General features: G+C 45.5%; 1 protein-coding gene across 1 annotated transcript in view; it reads left to right on the forward strand.

The window, feature by feature from the left end:
* rtkn2 (rhotekin 2) overlaps window positions 1-21,783 on the forward strand; it is a gene marked incomplete at its 5' end in the record, with an annotated part of 28,786 nt that extends 7,003 nt beyond the window's left edge. The window contains 8 exons of the mRNA XM_084321556.1: window positions 1,156-1,273; window positions 2,410-2,610; window positions 9,635-9,729; window positions 9,925-10,031; window positions 11,192-11,323; window positions 18,071-18,239; window positions 19,212-19,319; window positions 20,619-21,783. Of these exons, the coding sequence (XP_084177682.1) occupies window positions 1,156-1,273; window positions 2,410-2,610; window positions 9,635-9,729; window positions 9,925-10,031; window positions 11,192-11,323; window positions 18,071-18,239; window positions 19,212-19,319; window positions 20,619-21,382 (1,694 nt within the window). The 3' untranslated portion in view covers window positions 21,383-21,783. The remainder of the gene's footprint in view (window positions 1-1,155; window positions 1,274-2,409; window positions 2,611-9,634; window positions 9,730-9,924; window positions 10,032-11,191; window positions 11,324-18,070; window positions 18,240-19,211; window positions 19,320-20,618) is intronic.
* Window positions 21,784-22,763: the final 980 nt, after the last annotated feature.

Raw genomic sequence — 22,763 nt, forward strand, 5'->3', positions numbered from 1 at the left:
CCAATAAACTACTTAAAATGGCGTAGCAGCATCTCTAAACCATTACCCTCATTGAGAATGCAAAGATCTATGAATATGCAAAATGGCAACAAGCCCCTATTGATGTTGCTGTTCCAAGTCGGCAGCTAATATTCTTTTCAAGACATGTCAACTCGATACCTACTCAGCTTTCTGTGTACGCTGAAGCTAAGGCCTAACAAAAATAATAGTTGGTTTCAGGTTGGTTGTCAGTTTGGCCATGGGTAGGTAGGGAATTTTTTTTATTTTTTTTTTATTTTATTCTTTCCCACGGCGACTATGGATAGGGAATTTCTTTATTTAATTAACCCTTTCACTGCCACACGACAGAAGGTTAGCCCTTTACTATCACACAACCGACGGCGATGCTCCATCATTAGCATCATTAGCTCCGCGGATGCGGAGCTAATGATGCTAATGATGGAGCATCGCCGTCGGTTGTGTGATAGTAAAGGGCTAACCTTCTGTATTGTCACAGTGAAAGGGTTAACCGGCTGTCGTGTGGCAGTGAAAGGGTTAAAATGTTCACAACAACATGGATGCATGTACTCTGCCAGCATGTTTAATATCCATAATACTAAATGTTTGACTAAGATTTCTATGAAACTTTATTCTAAAAAAAAAAAAAAAAAACAAAAAAAAAAAACGGATTATTTTTTTTTTAATATATAATTTTTTTTTAAAACTCATAAAATATATTGGGTCGCACCTAAATCGGCAGGGTCGGTCGGCAACCTGAAACCAACCATTATTTTTGTTAGGCCTAACGGTGTCAAGTTACCACATATTGGGCCATGATAGTTTTGACCCATCATTGACATCATCACACATGCCACTCAGATTTCAGGGAAGTACAGAGAAGCTCTCTCTCTCTCTCTCTCTCTCTCTCTCCAGGGGAATAATGTGAAAAGGGCGCTCTCGTGACAAGTTCTGCACAAATAACAATCTGTGTAGTTAGTCATGCCTCCCAAGAGGAGTTGACTATAAAATAAATAAAAAACGACTAGCTCTTGAGTGGAGGGGATCTTTAAAAATCAGCAAAATGCCTATTCTGAGGCTTAAATCTCAGCGTAGTCAGTGATCTATTTACTAGTAGTGATCAATGTACTAACGACCTGAATGCCACCCTGTTGTCAGGCTCTCGTCGGGTGGCTATCTTCTGTCTGCTGCAGATGGGTTCCGAGGTGTTCGACACGGAGATGGTGGTGGTGGATCGCTCTCTCACTGACATCTGCTTTGAGGGAGTTACTACCTTGTAAGTGTTTACTATAATGAACATGCAGACTATATTCCAAATATTTCCAATTCTTCCAAGTTCATAGATATATTTTCTTTTAATGGTAAATGGCTGCTTTTTTATATAGCGCTTTTATCCAAAGCGCTTTACAATTTGTTACTCACATTTGACCCATTCACTCACACATTCACACACCGACGGCGGAGGCAACCATGCGAGGTGCCAACCTGCTCATCGGGAGCAATTAGGGGTTAAGTGTCTTGTTCACAAGGACACATCGACACGCTGCCCGGGAGGAGCGCGATCGAACCGGGAACCTCCGGATTGCCAGACGACTGCTCTACCTCCCGAGCCACTGTCGCCCCCTGCTTAGGGTGAATGCAACGCTGGTTGAAAATCGGGCTCCACTACCACCAAGCTTTAGTCCTTCTATCTAATGGGTAGACAGACCCTAGTAACCCCTTGCATGGACATTGAGAATTCTTTAAATCCAGCAATTAGTCATTTAAATGAAGGAAATCTCTATCCTGTCACTACTGTTGTGGGGTAACCTCATAATTGGTGGTGGTTTATTTATATGTTTGAATCAAAGTTTAAGTGTTGAGAGAGAAACCCTTGTGACCTCAGGGCTCATGAAACCATTAAAAACACATTGTATAGTCTTAGATATATGGTCATCATTCCAAATTAAATCAAAATGATTATTTGTCTATATAATGTGTACTTTTTGTAAATCCAATGTTTTTATCCATCAACGGCAATATGAACATGACGGTAGGTAATCATCCGAGCTGCTGTACTGCTCTTGGAAGTATTCAAGAAGGATCAGTCTCTGTCTCTCAGCAATGTAACACATTTAGTTATTTGGAGTTTAGTTTCAGAAAGATTCTCATTATTTTCCCATCAATATGCCAAAAATAGATCTGGCTGAATTTCCATTTCAAAATACATCTGACATTTTTTTGAAGATTGAACTCCACAGTAAGTGGACAGGTTAGGACACTGCCAAAATGTAAATGTAGAGATCCCATGCAATTATTTTGATTGTCTCGCCCCGCCCATCACTTTTCCATGTCCAAAAAATGGATAGAAAGGCATCCTTATTATTATGAGCTCCAATCCAATTATCGTGTGTGTGTGTGTCCCTCCCACAGTAAGGAGGCAGTACCCCACTTTGAGCTGAAGGTGGAGCTGTGGAGCTGTGCCGTGGAGGAGGAGGGCATGCTGGCCAACACGCCAAAGAAACTGGCCAAGAAGCTGCGCAGCTCCTTTGGCAAGTCAGCCGGGAAGAAACTCTGCCCCCCGCTGGACACCCCTGACCCAGACACCTTTTTACAAACCAACCCCATACCCCTGTGAGTACAGCAGAATTATACAATATGTACGGTAGTTCCAAACTCTGCCATCACCCATCAATAGACTCCAAATGGTCCAGCACGCGTCACCCCAGTCCCAAAGGACCTTCACTGGCTCCCACCTGATCCATTACAAAACCCTGGTCCTCACCTATAAAGACTTTTTCAAAAAAGAAGGAAAGATAACAATAACAAAAAAATATATTATTTTATATATATATATATAAATAATAATAAAAATTATAAACTCACCGTCATATGGGATGTTAAAAAACGTTGACGGCCATTATAATATACAATACGTTCCAATATATAAAATATAATGAAATCTTATATTCTATATTTTCAAGTGCATGGGGTGCCATACTAAGCGTGTGTGAGCCTTAGGAAGATATTGTCTCCGTTAATAAACGTATAGTGAAGTCTCTCCATATGCAGCACATCCCCCAGATCCCTGAGCCACTGCTGGGATACAGAGGGCTATGGCTCTAAGGTGTTTGGCCAACAGCGTACACAGAGGGAAATGGGCCCTCGTATTTATTAACGGAAGGATTTACTACCACTGATTCAAAGATGGCAAGTAATGGATCTGGTGCGATGGTTTTATTAAAGGCTTTTGATATATAGTCAAAGACAAGACTCCAAAAGGAATGTAACTTTTGGCCAGGACCAGAACTGATGTTCGATACTCCGGTCTCTTGTGCACACTTATCACATAAATAAGAGGTGTTGGGGTAGATGGCAGGAAGCCTATGGACTTAGAATAATGGAGTCTGTGAACTACTTTGACTAGAACTGTGATGAATATTATCAATAATTGCCTCCTATACGTCTTCTGAGATTTCAGTATGGAGGAGTTATTGTTCCCAATAGTTTTTCAGTTTGTCACTGGACACAAGCCTGTAAAGTATAAAGAGATGGATTCCTGCCAGGTACAAGAAGGATGCTGTCCAATATGTTATGTTTGGGCTGATGGTCATGATGTGATACAGGAGTCCTTCTACAATTCTTAATTTGGAGGTACTGTACCTATAGCAATGTGCTGATGATAGACGAGTCTGTCTGTTGTAAAGACACAAGGTTTCCCTCTACATTACAAGTCCTTAATTGTGACAATATCTTTGACTTTACAGATTTATAATTCTTTTTTTTAAATAAATAAAAGAAAAGACTGGGTCTGTCTAAGGCAGGAGGAAAGCCTGTGGCAAATTTGACTGTATTCCTTAGGCAAGTTAAGGAAAGATTGGATTAGTTTCCATATTTCTGAGGAGGGAAGTATGATTAGAATGTTTATATCGGTTGGTAACTTTGCCTTAACTGTAGTGCAGGGAGGGAAGTGTAACCACTAGGGAGGGAAGTGTAACCGCTAGGGAGGGAAGTGTAACCACTAGGGAGGGAAGTGTAACCACTAGGGAGGGAAGTGTAACCACTAGGGAGGGAAGTGTAACCGCTAGGGAGGGAAGTGTAACCACTAGGGAGGGAAGTGTAACCGCTAGTGAGGGAAGTGTAACCCCTGATCCCAATCTGAGTAATTTCATATAGTATTTATTGATACCGAGTCCTGATCCGATATATGTATTTTCCTAGATAATACAGCTGAACACTTCAAGTACATTTAAGATAGTCAATCCAACATAGGTAGGGCCTCATAATTAAAATCCATAAAATTAAAATGTTGGCTTAATGTGATCACTGCAGGTAGGCATAGCCTGAATGTCTCATGTCCATCCATGTTATCTGCTGATGGGATGACCGTTCCTAATCATAAGGATAGCAGCTACGTGGGTGGCTACGTGGCGTAGTGGGCAAGGCACTCGCCACGAAATGCTGGAGACGCTGGGCTCGTCAGTTCGAGCCCAGCGCTCCACATTTGCTTTCAGTTTAGCTGGTCGTCCGTACTAATACACATTGGCCGTATTAGGGGGTGGGAAACTGATGGGTGGGGATCGGGCGTTGTGGACAGCGACTCCTACAGGTCGGTTGGTGCGCCTGCGCAGTAGAATCAGGAAGTGTCGGGGGCAGCGTGAGCCTCCCACGCGTTACTCCTCGCCACTGAGAGATCGAGCTGCGCAGGTGAAAAGATGCGACTGCTGTTACCTCAAGTACCGGAGGGGACTTGTGCTATGTATGACTTAGTCCAGTGTTTCTCAACTGGTGGGTCGCGACCCAAAAGTGGGTCGCGGGGCCATTTTGAGTGGGTCGCGGATGTGTGTAAAAAAAAATCTTTGTGAAAGTGGCTTCTCAGCTCTGGTCCAGCTGAAGACAAAGCGGGGGAACAGATTGGACATTGAGCATGACCTCAGAGTTGCTTTGTCTACCATCACCCCAGACTTTGAGACTCTTGTCAGGAGCAAACATCATCCCCAGTTATCCCATTAGTTTACATTTACATTTACATTTACATTTAGTCATTTAGCTGACGCTTTTATCCAAAGCGACTTACAAGTTCTGTGCGACAAGACAGCAAGAAGGGTATAACTCTATCAGCTGAGTAACAATGTTCATCAAAGTGTTGCGTGTTACAGTGTAGGTTAGTTTATTAGGACAAGTGCATGACATTAAGGTTAGTCGGGGTTAAGCATGTTAAGCTAAGAAGTCTGCTAAGAAGGATATATTATTTATTATTATTATTATTTTATTTCATTGTGTTTTTAGCCCTTAGTTGCACTTTTGTTGCAACCCGTTACCCCAGTTATCCCATTAGTTCCCCCAAACGTAGGTCTGCTATGTTAAGCTAAGGCTAAGAAGCATATTATTTATTATTATTTTATTTCATTGGGTTTTTAGCCCTAGTTGCACTTTTATTGCAATCCCAGTTATCCCATTAGTTCCCCCAAACTTAGGTCTGTTATGTTAAGCTAAGAAGTCTGCTAAGAAGCATAATTATTTATTATTATTATTATTTAATTTCATTGGGTTTTTAGCCCTAGTTGCACTTTTGTTGCAACCCCAGTTATCCCATTAGGGGCGACAGTGGCTCAGGAGGTAGAGCAGTCGTCTGGCAATCCGGAGGTTCCCGGTTTGATTCCTGCTCCTCCCAGGCAGCGTGTCGATGTGTCCTTGAGCAAGACACTTAACCCCTAATTGCTCCCGATGAGCAGGTTGGCACCTTGCATGGTTGCCTCCGCCATCGGTGTGTGAATGGGTAAAATGTGAGTAACAAATTGTAAAGCGTTTTGGATAAAAGCGCTATATAAAAAAGCAGCCATTTACCATTAGTTCCCCCAAACTTAGGTCTGTTATGAACTTATGATAAGCTAAGAAATCTGCTAAGAAGCATATTATTTATTATTATTTTATTTCATTGGGTTTTAGCCCTAGTTGCACTTTTGTTGCAAACTCAGTTATCCCATTAGTTCCCCCAAATTTAGGTCTGTTATGTTAAGCTAAGAAATCTGCTAAGAAGCATATATTATTTATGATTCTTTTATTTCATTTTTAGCAATAGTTGCACTTTTGTTGCACTTTTTTGTGTTTATTTCATGTTTTGAAAGATTGCGTATTACTGCAATTTTTTTTTACATAAATCATAGTGGTTAAAAATTTTGGGTCGCGACTTAATGACTAAGGAAAATGTTGGGTCCCGAGGCTAGACCAGTTGAGAACCACTGACTTAGTCCACATTGCAGCCGGCTTGTGGGAGGCAAGAAACAGCGTCCGTGACAGGGGAGGGTTGGATTGGATGATACGAAATTGGGATGGGAGAAAATATAGAAAAATGGGAGAAAAAGTGGATACAAAAAAAAAGGATAGCAGCTACGTGAACACGCCTAGTCATGTTTCCGCCGCCCAGGGTGAGCCTGCGTCTCTCTCTCTCCAGAGTGAGGCTGCGTCTCTCGCTCTGCTTGTCTTAACGGTGACGCTCTGCTTCCAGTTAAAGCCTACTTGGTCATCTGTTGTCACTTTTCAAGCTTTTTTTTTTTTTTTTTTAATCTACTTTTTCTCCTTATTTTTCAATTTTTCTCCCATCCCAATTTCGCCTTGCCAATTCTCCCTTCAGTTCTACCCTCCCCTGTCTCGAACGTTGTTAGACCATGCCTCCCACTGGTTGGCTGCAGTGAGGACCAAGCCTTGCATCACGTGTCCCCTCCGGTACACGAGGAGGCAGCTGTCGCATCTTTTCACCTGAACAGCGCGATCTCTCAGTGGCGAGGAGCAACGCGTGGGAGGCTCACGCTGCCCCCGATGCTTCCTGATTCTGCTGTACAGGCGCACCAACCGACCTGTAGGAGTCGCTGTCCACAACGTCCAATCCCCACCCACCAGCTTTCCCACCCCCTAACACTGCCAATTGTGTTAGTATGAACGACCAGCCAAGCTGGTAGCAACGCAGAGAGCTGGGCTCGAACCCAACATCTCCTGCGTTAGTGGCGAGCGCCTTGCCCACTGCGCCACTTAGCCGCCCTCATTTGTTTTTTGTTTTTTTTATTGATCTTTTTCCTCCGATTTTCTCCCATCCCAATGTTAGTCGTTATGCCAATTCCCAATCCCCTTCCTGGTCGCTGCGCACTTACCCCCCACAGTCGGTCTGGGAGAGTGGAGGCTACCACGTGCTTCCTCCGACACACGTCTAGCCAATCAACCGCTTCTTTTCACCTGGCAGCGCGGACTCTCACTGAGAGGGCGTAGTGTGTGGAAGGATCACACTATCCCACTTAGATCCTATCCGCGCTTAGCAGGCGCCCCGACCGAACTGTAGGAGTCGCTGTTTACAACGACCCGGACCCACCCCGCCAGCTTCTCCCACCCTCTAATACTGCCAATTGTATTAGTGTGAACGGCCAGCCAAGCTGGTGACAACCCCGGAGCTGTGAGCTGGATTCGAACAGGCGAATCCTAGCGTCTCCGGGGTTGGTGACGAACGCAATCTCCGCTACGCCACCTGACCGCAGCCGCCCTCACTTTTCAAGCTTTTAAATGTTTCCCCCCGTTTGGCTAAATGACATTCGATAAATGACATGCTGGTGCTCTAGTGCGACACCTAGTGACTGAATGTTATCTATAGCACCTTTTTAAGAAGTGGGAACTAATTTAGTGAAAACTAGAGCAAATTAAACATTTGTACGAAATATGCTCGAGCAGCGAATAAAGTACTCGGAATTATGCAGTGAAACCAAATCATTTGTTGTGTGAATGTGACACCTCGTGTACTGCCTCTGCTGTGCTTAACTATGAGTGAAAAACAAGGGCAAATTATAAAAAAAAAATGAAGAGGGAGGCCACTGTATAATGTAAAAAGACAATTCTTTAATGCCTTCAAATATGCACCCTTTACAGCGTTTTATAGGCCGCTTTCAAACAAACACAGGCTTACACAGATCACCCCTATTCCTAGTGTTTAGACGATGGCATTTAAAGATGGTTCAGATTTTTGGAAACATAGGCCTGTTTGCTCCTTACCTATGATGTTGTTGATCGGTGGAGTCCTTTCGCAGCACAGTCCATGCTGTTCCTCCTACTAGCTCCGGATAGTTAGCCACAAACCAAGGCAAAGTCAATGGGGCCAAGCTCCCGTCTGTGCAATGTACACCACCGGTGGCCATATTCAAATTATATTATAATAACTGTCAAACTAAATGAATGCGTGCAAAACTGTTTAGTGTTTGGCCGTCCAGGTGACATCACACATTCACAGGTTCTCTCTGATTTCTAGCCTTAGGAGAGAGTGGTGCGTGTTGTTCACAAATATTGACTGAGCTGTCCTGGGGGACGGGAATAACGTATGTGAATTCTCAAAATGGGTGACATTTCCCCTTCTTAAAATGGATTGATATGGTTCATCTGAAGGATTCATTGTAGGCGGGGTCTCATAAAGCAGTCTAAACACAGCCGGGGGGTCATATATTATAGAGGAGTGTTTCCCACACATACAACAGTAGATTTATTTGCGTTGGCTCAGCCCTGCATCATATACAGTAGTCGTATATTAACAGGGTTGCATGGACCGTTTGGACACAAGTTTTCTCCACAAGACCACAACCCCGTGTCTTAAAGATGCAATCTAGCATTAACACCATCTAATCATTTTACATTCATATTCACATATTTTCTTTTTTCCATTTTGACTTATAGATGGATAAGCTATAAGCTTTTCAGAACTTTCTTAAACCAAAATGGAGGTGTTTTAATCCCCTTTTTTTACAAGCTTTACAAACGTAAACAGATCTTTTGCAGGCTCAAAACCCTGGATTACCTGACAATGCCTTTCACATAATACAAATAAATAAATTAAATAAGTTAGTGTGTAAACAAAGGCAGTAGTGATTTGACAGTGTTTCAACAGAGGGTACCATGCTGTCATTGGTACAGATTGTGCCTTTAAATGACCTTGCCTGCCACCGCAAATAATGTAAGGACCTAACATTGTCGAGCAGATATGGAGGTGATTTAGTATTTAGAAGCACTGATACTTCATTCACTTAATATTGTGCTATCTGGCGTATTTTCTGTTTCTTTATTTACACATACAAATGTAAAAAAATAAATGCATTATGAATAGAAAAAGGACATGAAGGAGAAATGCCTATTTTTTTTTAACTCTAGGCCCTAGAGTCTAGGGGCTTGAAAGGTGTCTTTCTACAGGCCAACATATTGCAGGAAATAATTACATCAAAAAGTAGGATAACTGTATTTAATTGTAGATAATACGATAATTGTAACTGGATAAATGTAGGATTATTGTATGCGTCAGCCTGGTTTGTCAATTGAGTGCATAAAAAGGTCTCTGAATATTGTGCATTTGAAATGTCCCATGTATTTTGCCTGCTTGAAATGTATGTGGAGATGAATGAATCATTTACACCACTGTGTGTGTGTGTGTGTGTGTGTGTGTGTGTGTGTGTGTGTGTGTGTGTGTGTGTGTGTGTGTGTGTGTGTGTGTGTGTGTGTGTGTGTGTGTGTGTGTGTGTGTGTGTGTGTGTGTGTGTGTGTGTGTGTGTGTGTGTGTGTGTGTGTGTGTGTGTGTGTGTGTGTGTGTGTGTGTGTGTGTGTGTGTGTGTGTGTGTGTGTGTGTGTGTGTGTCCAGTGGAGCGCGCTACAGCCTGCTGGCCCACACCACTCTGAGTCTGTCCCAGGCTGAAGACTGCTTCCAGTCCCACTCTCTCACCGTCCTCCAGGATGGTAAGAACATCACGTCTCCTCCTGCGGTGTTCTGTACCCGTGGTTATTGTTACCCCTTTTGATTGAGCCTAGAATCGGTCAACGTTGTTTAGCTGGAGTCGTTTAGTTCCAGCCTTTGAATCGTCTCGCAATTTTTAACATGACCTAATATTCATGGTGTTATGTGTTACGAATCCCTGTCCTCCACCTTCACAGCTGATTGGTCCTCATGGCTGCCACTCTACGGGAACCTCTGCTGCCGATTGGTGGCCCAGCCCACCTGTATGATGCAGCACATGCTGACTGGCTACCTGAACCAGCAGGTAAAGTCGACACCCTGAAGGCATCTCTTGGCTTATATAACTTAATCCTCTGATTCACTCCGGATTGGAAATGCCCTGAAATGTGTTACTTTTGCCGTTCTGAGGATTATGTGTATATACTGGTCCTCGCTTGTCAAACAACCATACAATTAAAGACATTTAAGTGGCAAATTATACAATAACATATTCCATGTTTTTAGATTATTTTATCCCAAACACATACAGTAATTACCATGAGTGCAGCATGTGGGAATCCATCAACTGCAACAGCAGTAACCCTGGTAGTGTTAGTGCCATGCTTTACCCATTGAGATACACAGGGAATCGAACCCCTAACCCTGGCAGTGTTGGTACCATGCTTTACCCATTGAGATACACAGGACCTAGCCCCTTTCGTGACTGTGATGCACGCCAACCGGGTTGGACGAGTGAAACCCCAGTCCCTTATTCCTCCATAGGAAAATCCCATAATCCCCTTTCACGATAACAGTCATGAGAGGGGCTACACAGGACCAGGCGACTGACTCTTAATAATAAACATTTTGCGCGGTTAGGTGGCCGAGCGGAGATTGCGTTCGTCACCAACCCCGGAGCTGTGAGCTGGATTCGCCTGTTCGAATCCAGCTCACAGCTCCGGGGTTGTCACCAGCTTGGCTGGCCGTCTGCACTAATACAATTGGCAGTATTAGAGGGTGGGAGAAGCTGGCGGGGTGGGTCCGGGTCGTTGTAAACAGCGACTCCTACAGTTCGGTCGGGGCGCCTGCTAAGCGTGGATAGGACCTGAGGGGGATAGTGTGATCCTCCCACACGCTACGCCCTCTCAATGAGAATCCGCTCTGCCAGGTGAAAAGAAGCGGTGATTGGCTGGACGTGTGTCGGAGGAAGCACGTGGTAGCCTCCACTCTCCCAGATGATCTGACTGTGGGGGGTAAGTGTGCAGCGACCAGGAAGGGACTGGGAATTGGCATACGACTAACATTGGGATGGGAGAAAATCGGAGGAAAAATGGAGGGGGAAAAATATCAATAAAAAAAAATAAATAAACATTTTGCATATAAATATTTCCTTTGCCCAACATTTCAGCATTTCTCTACAGCGCACACGGTCATCAGAGAAGCTGGTGGTTTAATCTCTGTGTTCTGTGCTCTGTGTGTGTGCAGCACAGTGTGGAGGGTGTGTACCGGTGCTGTCGCCTGTACTGTGTGCTGAGCTCTGGCTTCTTGTCCTGCTATTTCACCCCAGAGGAGATCAGCGCTAAAGTGGAGCCCACCCTGAACATACCCATCAACAAGGTAGGGGGCGGCATTTTGTTTCAGCTTCTCTATAGGGTGGTGTTTATATCCCATAGCCGGGAAGAACGTGTAACGTTATACCTTTTTATTCTTTCATTTGTAGGTGGTGAGAATGGTTAAAGTGCCAATTTCGAAGATCTCTATTTAGATAAATGTCTGTTAAGTCACTTATCTATTGCTGAATGAGGTAACAGTGGTGAATGAGCCTGTGGCCCACTGATGAAAGCCCTTGCCTGTGTAGCGTTACCAAGTATCATGGACTGCATGTCTGTGGCGACATTCCCGGGAAAAGATCTTGCTTAATTATGTAAAGAAAGTACGTTCTGTTCTAGCCATACTGTAATATATTTACGTATTGTGTCAAAGATGTACAATGTATACGGATTACAAATAAGTACAGTACATACAGTATATTACATAATCATAGTATTGCTGTGTGTGTATCAGGGAGGGTGGGTGGTTTTAGTGTAGTGGTGAGAGCACTCAGCCATTATGTACATACATTATGTACCTTTTTTCCTGTGGTCGATTAGCACTTTATTTATGTTTTCAGATTTTTGAGATTGGTACTTTAACTCATTCTGCGCCATCGCTTAATGCGCCAGAGGGCACTATTACACCATCGCTTTAATCAATGGGGGGACTGCGAGATTTGCGAGTGCTTAAAATATATCTTATATTATAGCTATGGGTCTAATACACCCGTTGAGTTGCTTCCAATCAACATGTACAAAACGGATAGTTTTTTCATCCGTACATTTCCGTTTTATACCGTTTTGAATATGAATATAGTTTTGGTGATTCTTAGTAATCCCAGGAAGAGACGCAATAATAGCCCTTTAGTGGAATACACTAAACACGTTGTAATTTTTCGCCTGATTATCTAATCTTCCTGAAATCAACGCTAGATTATCATTATTATCCTTCCTCATGCAAGAATGAAATGGCCCTCGTATCGCGAGGCTCCCCCAGTCCCCTCCTGCACCCAACGGCACACAGCCACACATACACACACACAGACAGCCGTGATCGGGGGAGAAAGAAATATCAGATCAACGCAAGATTTTATATATAGAGTCCTTACCTGGTATCTGATGTAATGCAAAAGAAATAATCCAATTATCTGAACGCCATTCCAAATACTGCTCGTGGAGGTCCGTCCCACATTACAGAGCGTTACACATGAACGGGCGGGCGGGGTTACTGTTCCATGCCACCATTGTAAAGGCCTACCTCGCCTGAGTATTTAAACCCCGCCCGCACGGCTCGGATCGTCCCAGAAAAGAAACGACACCATTTCTAATGGAGTGCAATACCAGGTAGGCGGCGGTATTTGCCCTTTTGCAAGCTCAGACCCATTCCCAATGATAACATCAGGCTGGATGGATGAAAATGAATGGATATCACTAATAAAAGAAATAACGATTAAAACCCGACTATACTCGTGATTGGCGCTGAACGGTTGGCGAGTTAACCCGACTATCATCGGGTCTGGCGTTGAATGAGTTAAGGTTAGGGTTAAGATAAGAGATGAATCATAAATAACGTTTTATGTGGAAAACGATGATGAGTGGGTGGCTGGGTGCCTCCGGCCGGCCGTCATACTAACTCAATTCGCAGAGTTAGCGGGTGGGAAGTCGATGGGTGGTAATCTGGACGTTGTAAACAGCGACTCCTACAGGTCGGTTGGGGCGCCTGCACAGCAGAGACAGGAAGCCTCCATCACGTTACTCCTCGCCAAATGAGAGTCCGCGCTGGCAGGTGAAAAGATGCGACTGGCTGCCTACACATGTATCGGAGGGGACATGCGATGGGCTTCTATCCTCCCTACAACCGGCTAGTGGGGGGCACATGCGAGCAACGTTCAAGACAGGGGAGGGGAGAATTGGCACGGCTAAATTGGGATGGGAGAAACATAGAAAAAGTGGATAAAAAAAAGAAAACGATGATGAGTTACGGCTTTGCAGCTAGCCCAAAAAGTGACTATTTCTATTAAAACCTCCTTCCAGGCGATTGGATAGACACACTACCCTTTTTAGGTTATGTTCAGTTCTAGTCTGTAGATGATGAGAAGAGGATTAATAATGCGGCTGATTGGCGCAGTGGGCAAGGCGCTCGCCTCTAACGCAGGAGACGCTGGGTTCGAGCCCAGCTCTCGGCATTGCTACCGGTCGTTCATACTAACACAATTGGCAAGGGTTAGAGGGTGGGAAAGCCGGTGGGTGGGGATTTGACGTTGTGGACAGCGACTCCTACATGACGGTTTGGTGACGCCGGTGCGACGGAAGCAGGAAGTGACGGGGGCAGCGTGAGCCTCCCACGCGTTACTCCTCGCCACTGAGAGTTCGAGCTTCTGTGGCGAAAAGATGTGACAGGCTGCCTCCTCGTGTACCGGAGGGGACACGTGATGCAAGGCTTCTGTCCTCACTACAACCGACCTGTGGGAGGCATAGTCTAGCAACGTTCAAGACAGGGGAGGGAAGAATTGGATATACGAAATTGGGATGGGAGAGAAATAGAAAATGGGGAGAAAAAGTGAAAAAAAAGAGGATTCATAATTTCAAAAGAAAATTACATGCCCAAATTCAGTTATTGACACAAAATGCTGTTTATTATTGAGATGAGGGTCACAAAATGAGGCTTATTCCGTTGAGCTCAGCGTTTTAATAATTTATAAATATGTTGCATAATACATGTATCTATGCTAGAGGGGGGTTGTACTGCACACTCTACAAAACCTTGGCATTTGGGATTTTATTTGGTTGTTTTTCTCCCAAAACTTGAGAAAACACAAAATACTTGTCCTATAGTTTCCATAAAATAGCACGCTAACACATCCTTTATTAAACCAATACATAGCTTACCATGCTAAGTATGCCATTTTAATTCAGAGACATGTAGTCTGGTGGAGAACAATATGCTGCTAAAATCAGAGTGACATGTAGGAACTGAACTGTAGTGTAGAACAAGAACAGAGATACATGTAGGAATGAATATTGGAGAACCATGGTGGTGGTGGTGGCAGGGAGCCAGGGTGGTGGTTGTGGTGGCAGGGAGCCAGGGTGGTGGTTGTGGTGGCAGGGAGCCAGGGTGGTGGTTGTGGTGGCAGGGAGCCAGGGTGGTGGTTGTGGTGGCAGGGAGCCAGGGTGGTGGTTGTGGTGGCAGGGAGCCAGGGTGGTGGTTGTGGTGGCAGGGAGCCAGGGTGGTGGTTGTGGTGGCAGGGAGCCAGGGTGGTGGTTGTGGTGGCAGGGAGCCAGGGTGGTGGTTGTGGTGGCAGGGAGCCAGGGTGGTGGTTGTGGTGGCAGGGAGCCAGGGTGGTGGTTGTGGTGGCAGGGAGCCAGGGTGGTGGTTGTGGTGGCAGGGAGCCAGGGTGGTGGTTGTGGTGGCAGGGAGCCAGGGTGGTGGTGGTGGTGGCAGGGAGCCAGGGTGGTGGTTATGGTGGCAGGGAGCCAGGGTGGTTATGGTGGCAGGGAGCCAGGGTGGTGGTGGTGGTGGCAGGGAGCCAGGGTGGTGGTTGTGGTGGCAGGGAACCAGGGTGGTGGTGGTGGTGGCAGGGAGCCAGGGTGGTGGTTGTGGTGGCAGGGAACCAGGGTGGTGGTGGTGGTGGCAGGGAGCCAGGGTGGTGGTTATGGTGGCAGGGAGCCAGGGTGGTGGTGGTGGTGGCAGGGAGCCAGGGTGGTGGTTATGGTGGCAGGGAGCCAGGGTGGTGGTTATGGTGGCAGGGAGCCAGGGTGGTGGTGGTGGTGGTGGCATGGAGCCAGGGTGGTGGTTATGGTGGCAGGGAGCCAGGGTGGTGGTGGTGGTGGCAGGGAGCCAGGGTGGTGGTGGTTGTGGTGGCAGGGAGCCAGGGTGGTGGTGGTGGTGGCAGGGAGCCAGGGTGGTGGTGGTTGTGGTGGCAGGGAGCCAGGGTGGTGGTGGTGGTGGCAGGGAGCCAGGGTGGTGGTTGTGGCAGGGAGCCAGGGTGGTGGTGGTGGCATGGAGCCAGGGTGGTGGTTATGGTGGCAGGGAGCCAGGGTGGTGGTTATGGTGGCAGGGAGCCAGGGTGGTGGTTATGGTGGCAGGGAGCCAGGGTGGTGGTTATGGTGGCAGGGAGCCAGGGTGGTGGTTATGGTGGCAGGGAGCCAGGGTGGTGGTTATGGTGGCAGGGAGCCAGGGTGGTGGTTATGGTGGCAGGGAGCCAGGGTGGTGGTGGCAGGGAGCCAGGGTGGTGGTTATGGTGGCAGGGAGCCAGGGTGGTGGTGGCAGGGAGCCAGGGTGGTGGTGGTTGTGGTGGCAGGGAGCCAGGGTGGTTATGGTGGCAGGGAGCCAGGGTGGTGGTGGTGGTGGCAGGGAGCCAGGGTGGTGGTGGTGGCAGGGAGCCAGGGTGGTTATGGTGGCAGGGAGCCAGGGTGGTGGTGGTGGCAGGGAGCCAGGGTGGTTATGGTGGCAGGGAGCCAGGGTGGTGGTGGTGGCAGGGAGCCTCCACTGAGGACTGAATCTTCTTTGTGGTGGGAGGCCAGTAGGCCACACATACATGGGGGTTTAACCTCCTCAGTCAACTAGTTGCTCTCAGTCAGCTGATGTTTGATGTTGAAGCTACAGTAAGGAGGATTGGCACCCTGTGGCCAAAAATGGTGTTGTTCCACTGTGGGCATGTGAACCCTGTTCTCTCTTATGGGCAGTGTCACTGTGTTTCATGCATCACTGTCTGCAGGGTTTTCTATAACCCGGCACTAAAATAGGTGATATTTATATTACAATACAAGCCTTTATATTACAATACGAGCCAATGTTGGTTACTGAGCGACTCCCCACTGTTGAAACATGCTAGTGTTGCCTGCAGTAACGGGTATCGGACCACAGTGAAGCCGCACAAACTCCTGTAAACAGCATCATCTGTATATAATTTACCACATCTGCCCAGTTGTATAGCCCTGGTGGCCTATTCCTATTTGATTTTTTACTTAGAATTGTACTGTGTTCTATTGTGCTATATTTAATTTAGTTTATATCCCATCTATATATCCGTTCAGCCATTGTGTAGTGTGATGTGTGCCGGGTGTCAGTGTATGGTAGCCATTGAGCCTGCGTAGCCCAAGGTTGGGTGATATACCAGTGGTGGTGAAGGAGGCAATTTACACCCTACATTGTAAAGCGCTTTGAGTGTCTAGAAAAGCGCTATATAAATGCAAGTAATTATTATTATTATTATTTATTATTATTATTATTATTATTATTATTATTATTATTATTATTATTATTATTTATTATTATTATTATTATTATTATTATTATTATTATTATTATTATTATTATTATTATTATTATTATTATTATTATTATTATTATTATTATTATTATTATTATTATTATTATTATTATTATTATTATTATTATTATTATTATTATTATTATTATTATTTATTATTTATTATTTATTATTTATTATTATTATTATCAAATTTTATTCAACCTCTTATTTACAGTTATACAGCCCTGGCCTATATTTTTTATTTCATAATTATATTATTCTATTGTGCTTTACTTGGCTCATAGTTCATTTTATTTTACTCCACCTCTTTATTGTATTATCTGTCTGTTAATGTCTGTCCGCTAATGTCGCACCGATAACGTCCAAAGTGAATTCCTTGTATGTGAAAACTACTTGGCAAATAAAGACCATTCTGATTCTGATTGGTCTGATCTGTATAACAGTGGACCACATGAACAACACGTCAACTTCAGTGGTGCAAAATAACCATGTCACGTTCACTCATCATCACATACTGTAGGTATAGTGCATTTCTGATGTTAACTAATGCTACACTCACTCTGCATCGTCAGACACTGGAGTGACTTATCAGTTGCTTGCATTGGATATCAATTCGGCGTGTATCCTGGTCTGGCCTTAACCAGGCTTGCCTAGCCTTTCTTTGTGTTTGTTTTTTTAAATCACAACAGTACTTCCCGTGCTCTTGGTATTAAATTGTGAGCTTGGAATTATAAGGCTCAGATCTACTGTACTTATGGAGTAGCTTCGAGATATTACCTTTGAAGTACCTTTTAAGAGTACGGTACCCTTTTCAGGTTTTCACATCCCATACAGCAAAACAAATCATTTTTTTATCCACTTTTTCTCCTCCTATTTTCTGGAATTACCTCCCATCCCAATTTTTTGTCGTTATGCCAATTCCCCCCTCCCCTTCCTGGTCATTGCGCGCATGTGCCCCCCACTGGTCGGTCTAGGGAGCCCTGAAGTCTATCACATGCTTCCTCCGATACATAGGAGACAGCCAGCAGCAGCCTCTTTTCACCTGGCAGCGAGGACTCTCATTGGGTGAGTGTAACGCGTGAGAGGGCACACTACCTCACCCAGATCCCTTCCTCGCTGTGCAGGCGCCCTGACCGACCTGTAGGAGTCGCTGTTTACAACGACCAGATTACCACCCACCGGCTTCCCTCCCGCTGACACTGCCAATTGTGCCAGTATGACGGCCGGCCAGGCTGGAGGCACTGCTGACAGCCGGATTTCGATACCAGTGTCTCTGCGGTGGTAGACAGACGCTTAGTCCGCTGTGCTACCCGGCCGCTAGAGCAAAACAAATCTAAAGATTTTCATTCGTTTTTTCTTCTTCTCCACATGAGTCAATATTTTCTAAAATCGAACTTTACACAAGACCAAATTGTTACACCACATCACATGAATAACGTGTTTTCAGAAGAACCTTCTAATGCCAATTCCAATTCCAAAAAAAATTTCCTCTCCAGGACACGCGGATCCACGTGGTGGAGAAGAGCGCGGCGGGACAGAGGGCCAGCAGCCTGTCCGTCACCACCCCGACACCAGGTGGCGCTCTCACCCTGCACTTCACCACCGACACCAGGGAACAGCTGGACGACTGGCTGGACGCCCTGCACCAGCACCTCTACGACCAGAGTGAGTTCAGAGTGTGTGTGTGTGTGTCTGTGTATTGTGTTAAGGGTAGAAACCAGCAAGGACCTGGCAATTATCAAACGATTCTCGATGAATTATTGTTTACACCAGTTCACTGCATAATACCTCTGGGTGTTGTTGGTACACTTCAGGGTTAACCGCTGCCGGTAGAACTTACTGACGACTCACTGTCGGACGCTTTAAATGAGCACACGGTGACGCCTGCAGAACCCAGAGAACCCGACCTGCAGAACCCAGAGAACCCGCACAAAGGAAATCTGTTGCTGAATCTTGCATGTTGATGCATAACCAGTGAAATAGAGGGAATCGCAGTTATTACATGAATGGATTATTTCTATATGCAGAAAACGGAAGACCTCTATTCTTCTAGTATATAATAATAGTATTTTTTAGTACGAGATATGAAGAAGCTTTGTATAGTGCTAGTTATTTCCCTCATGATGGAGCTGAACATAAAATAAATATTTTGTATCTTCCTTTCAAAAGCACAAAAGAATGCATCAACCTAGATTTCTGCAGGCTTCAGCTAGAGGCAGAAAGGAATCCTTTTGAATCTGGCAGAGAAAGAGGGAGAGAGGGAGAGAGAGAGAGAGAGAGAGAGAGCGTTTTGTGTTGAGGTTCAGTATTTTTTCCTTTATTTGAATTGACTTTACAACTGAAAATACAGCTGTAAAGAAATACATATATATATATAAATAAATAAATTAAAAAAAAAAGTAAAAAACAGATCGACTGTATATTGTTCTCAAGGATTCATTTGTGATAACATTTGTGGTCATATTGTCCAGTCATGGCATAAGCAGTAGGCAGATAAGGCGTGTGTACATGTGAATACGTACTGTGTATAGTAAAAGCAGTCCACCTCTGAAAAGCACTTTATGACCAAATTAGGACTAGGCAAGTTATTGATGCTTTACCTGTCTGTGTGTGTGTGTGTGTGTGTTTTATCATCAGGCCAGTGGCTCCACTGTTGTAAGCAGCTGATGAAAATTGAGGTCACGTCACCACGGAAACCGCCCCTGTTCCTCGCCAAGCAGGCAGACTCCGTTTACAACGACCTCAGTGAGTAGAGGGCTTTAGAAAATAAGCACAGAGTGGACTTTCATGATGCAGGAGGAGGCGCTGCTGTTGTGTTATTGACGACAGACAGAGAACACACCTTTCCAGTTTATTGCCGACATCAATTTGGAGGGTATTTTTCCTGTATCTGAAATGTACAATTGGGAGTCCTACATTTTAAAGGGGAACTGCTCCCAATTTAAAAATGCATACATCATTCCTCTGGTCTAAGATGGTACAAACATATTAGTGAAAACTCTCCCAAACACAAAAACTAGAGTGCTAAAACTCAAGTATACAGTCTGAAGCTGCTCCATAGACAATGAATTGGGAAATGTTTTATAGATGACACTAAGAGCACCCGGGGGAATGTTCTGAGTTCATGTTCTGTTTCAGAACTGGGACCACTACCATAGAATAAAGCTCTTTTGGATATACAAAAGAAAAAGAATGAAACGAAACGGGGCGGTCAGGTGGCGTAACGGAGATTGCGTTCGTCACCAAACCCCGGAGCGGCTAGATTCCCCTGTTCGAATCCAGCTCACAGCTCCGGGGTTGTCACCAGCTTGGCTGGCCGTTCACACTAATACAATTGGCTGTATTAGAGGGTGGGAGAAGCTGGCGGGGTGGGTCCGGGTCGTTGTAAACAGCGACTCCTACAGTTCGGTCGGGGTGCCTGCTAAGCGCGGATAGGACTTGAGTGGGATAGTGTGATCCTTCCACACGCTACGCCCTCTCAATGAGAATCCGCGCTGCCAGGTGAAAAAAGAAGCGGTTTATTGGCTGGACGTGTGTCGGAGGAAGCACGTGATAGCCTCCACTCTCCCAGATCGACTGTGGGGGGTAAGTGCGCAGCGACCAGGAAGGGGATTGGGAATTGGCATAACGACTAACATTGGGATGGGAGAAAATCGGAGGAAAATGGAGGGGGAAAAAGATAAAAAAAAAAATTAAAAATTAAACGAAACAAAATCTGTCTCCCATTCATTGTCTGCGGAGCAGCTCCAGACTTTATACTTGATGACAGCACACGTTTGATTCTTACTTCTCTGATTTCTGGCTTTGGGAGAGAGAGTAGCTCATGTTCACAATATTGATTGAACTGTCTCATGCCATGGAAATAACACATTAGAGTTTTTTATTTCTGTAATCTGTTCTTCATATACAAGAAACTGGAATTCAGTTAGACTGTTGGCTTATCTTGGATATTGCTTTTGTTGTATTGTTTTTAGAATGGCTTTATGATGAATTTTCTCATCTTACTGCAAAATAATATATTTCCGCATTTGGTTTTATTCTCAGGTATAAATTCTCCTGGCAAGATTGAGAGCATCACTGACATTATCCACAGCAAGATTGAAGAGTCGGATGGCCGCTTTCTCATTGGCCACGGGGAGGAGAGGGAGCCACCCAATTGGTCCACGCTGTTTGACGGCTCCCGCTCGATGGTGATCCAGAAGAGCATCCTGTCGCCGTCCAAAAGCTCCACCCCTCATTCTAGCCCCGCCCCAAGCCCTAGCTCGGCATCCAATGGCAACAAGAAGCGTCGTGCCCCTCCCCCTCCCTCTGACCAACAGCCTTACGCGCCGCCCACCCGTCCAGCCAGACCTCCCCTTCCTCCTCCTCCTCTCCGCCCTCCTCCTCCTCTCTCGTACCAGGAGAAGGAGAACAGCGCCGCTGGCGCTCCTCGCCACACCGCCAGGTCCAAGACCGGGAGGCCGTCGCTGGACGCCAAGTTCTCCGCCATCATCCAGCAGCTCCAGAGGGGCAACGCCGGGGGGGGAGGAGGAGGAGCGGGGGCCCTGGGCCGCAAAAACGCCCCGCTGGGGCACCTCGACGTGCGGCCGCAGGGTCAACCTCAGCAGCCCCCTGCTCTCCAAGAGCTGGAGTTCCAGAACCACCACACCCAGAAGACCCCCGAGGCTCCGGCGGCCCTGGCACCGCCCCCCGGTCTCCCCAGACGACCCGTCCCGGCCCCCAGGAGCAAGCTGAGGAAGTCCTTTAGAGAGAAGATCAACCCCAAAGCCTGGGTATCTGGGAGCCATGGAGGACACCAGGGTCTCTAGAATCACATTTAATTATACGGGCACACAGCCACAGTTAGGGTCCAAAGGCTTAAAGGACCATAGCGGTCTTTCTGACATGTGATGAGACACGTTTCATGATGAAAATGGAAGGCTGTGGCTGCGGTGAATCAGCAAAAAAAAAAAAAAGATTATGAAAAACATAAGGGCACCTTGATTTTTGTATCGAGGCAAGAATGACTTGGAACCACGTGTGAAGAAGACGTCCTCTGAGCCTGGACCAGTGGCCCCCGTGGCACACAGTGCCCTCAATGTGTCCTTTAATATAGATTTTAGTTCGTAACAGACTGGAAACTATGATACATACTGTGCTTATAGTGATAAGGTGTCGAGATAAGTCTGAGGTTGAGACACACACGCACGCACACACACACGCACACACACACATGCACACACAATAAACCATCATCCTTGGGCAAAAAAAAACTAAAACTCCAAACATACTCCACAACATACTGAGAGGAACGTAGATACTCTGCTCATATCTGAGGATGTAGACTATTATTCATAGTTTTTTTTTTTTTTTTTTTATTATATTTCTTTTGCCCTGAGATCTTTGTTTACCATAATTTCCCGTTAAAACAGGACGGCGTGTCCAAGAGAAAAACAGGTACCCTAGTTAGCCGAGTACCATCCATCCCAGGACACCATTCTAGGAGTGAAAATGCCTCTTGAGCCACTGCCTCCCCCAAAATATCCACCGCCGCTCATATAAATGATCACGCCGGCGGCTGTGCGAGACCTATTTTAAGCATCCCTTAGAGATGAATGACTGACGGACTCCACTCATCGCTCACAAGCAGCTCGGCCCGCTGGTGATGTCTAAGGGAATATTTCTTGGCCTGGAGGACCGTCATCATCCAAAACCTTGACTTGCACTAAAATGGAAAAGGGTTATTGAGCCCTGAGACAAAAAAAACATGTTTTTAAAAAAAAGCCCTCAACCTGGAATTTATCCATAGGCTTTACTGTAGACGGGTCGCTCGCTTGTGAACTATCGACTTACATCCTACTTACTGTGAATTGCTCATGGCCACTTCAGAGACGATGTTAGGGAACAAGGGTTTAGGACTTAAGTCTTTGACCACAAATGGGATTTGGTCGTCCCAGACTGAGTAACCTTGGGTCCCGTTTCATTTAGAAACAATAGTATTTATGGACTGCGATGTGATTGAATGACTGCATTACGGAGTCTTTGAGGGTCTGAGCGCCAAACAATGAATGTCTTTGTATGTTTCTTTGGCAGATGACTTATACTGCTAACTGCTAGATAATAAGTCGGGAGTATTTCAACCCCGCTTAGGTCCTTTCCAGGGAACGCACCTGGAAGAGGTCTTTCTAACCATATAATCATTCTTATACC

The sequence above is a fragment of the Notolepis coatsorum genome, assembly GCF_963971535.1.
Source record: "Notolepis coatsorum genome assembly, chromosome: 9".
Lineage (NCBI taxonomy): Eukaryota > Metazoa > Chordata > Actinopteri > Aulopiformes > Paralepididae > Notolepis > Notolepis coatsorum.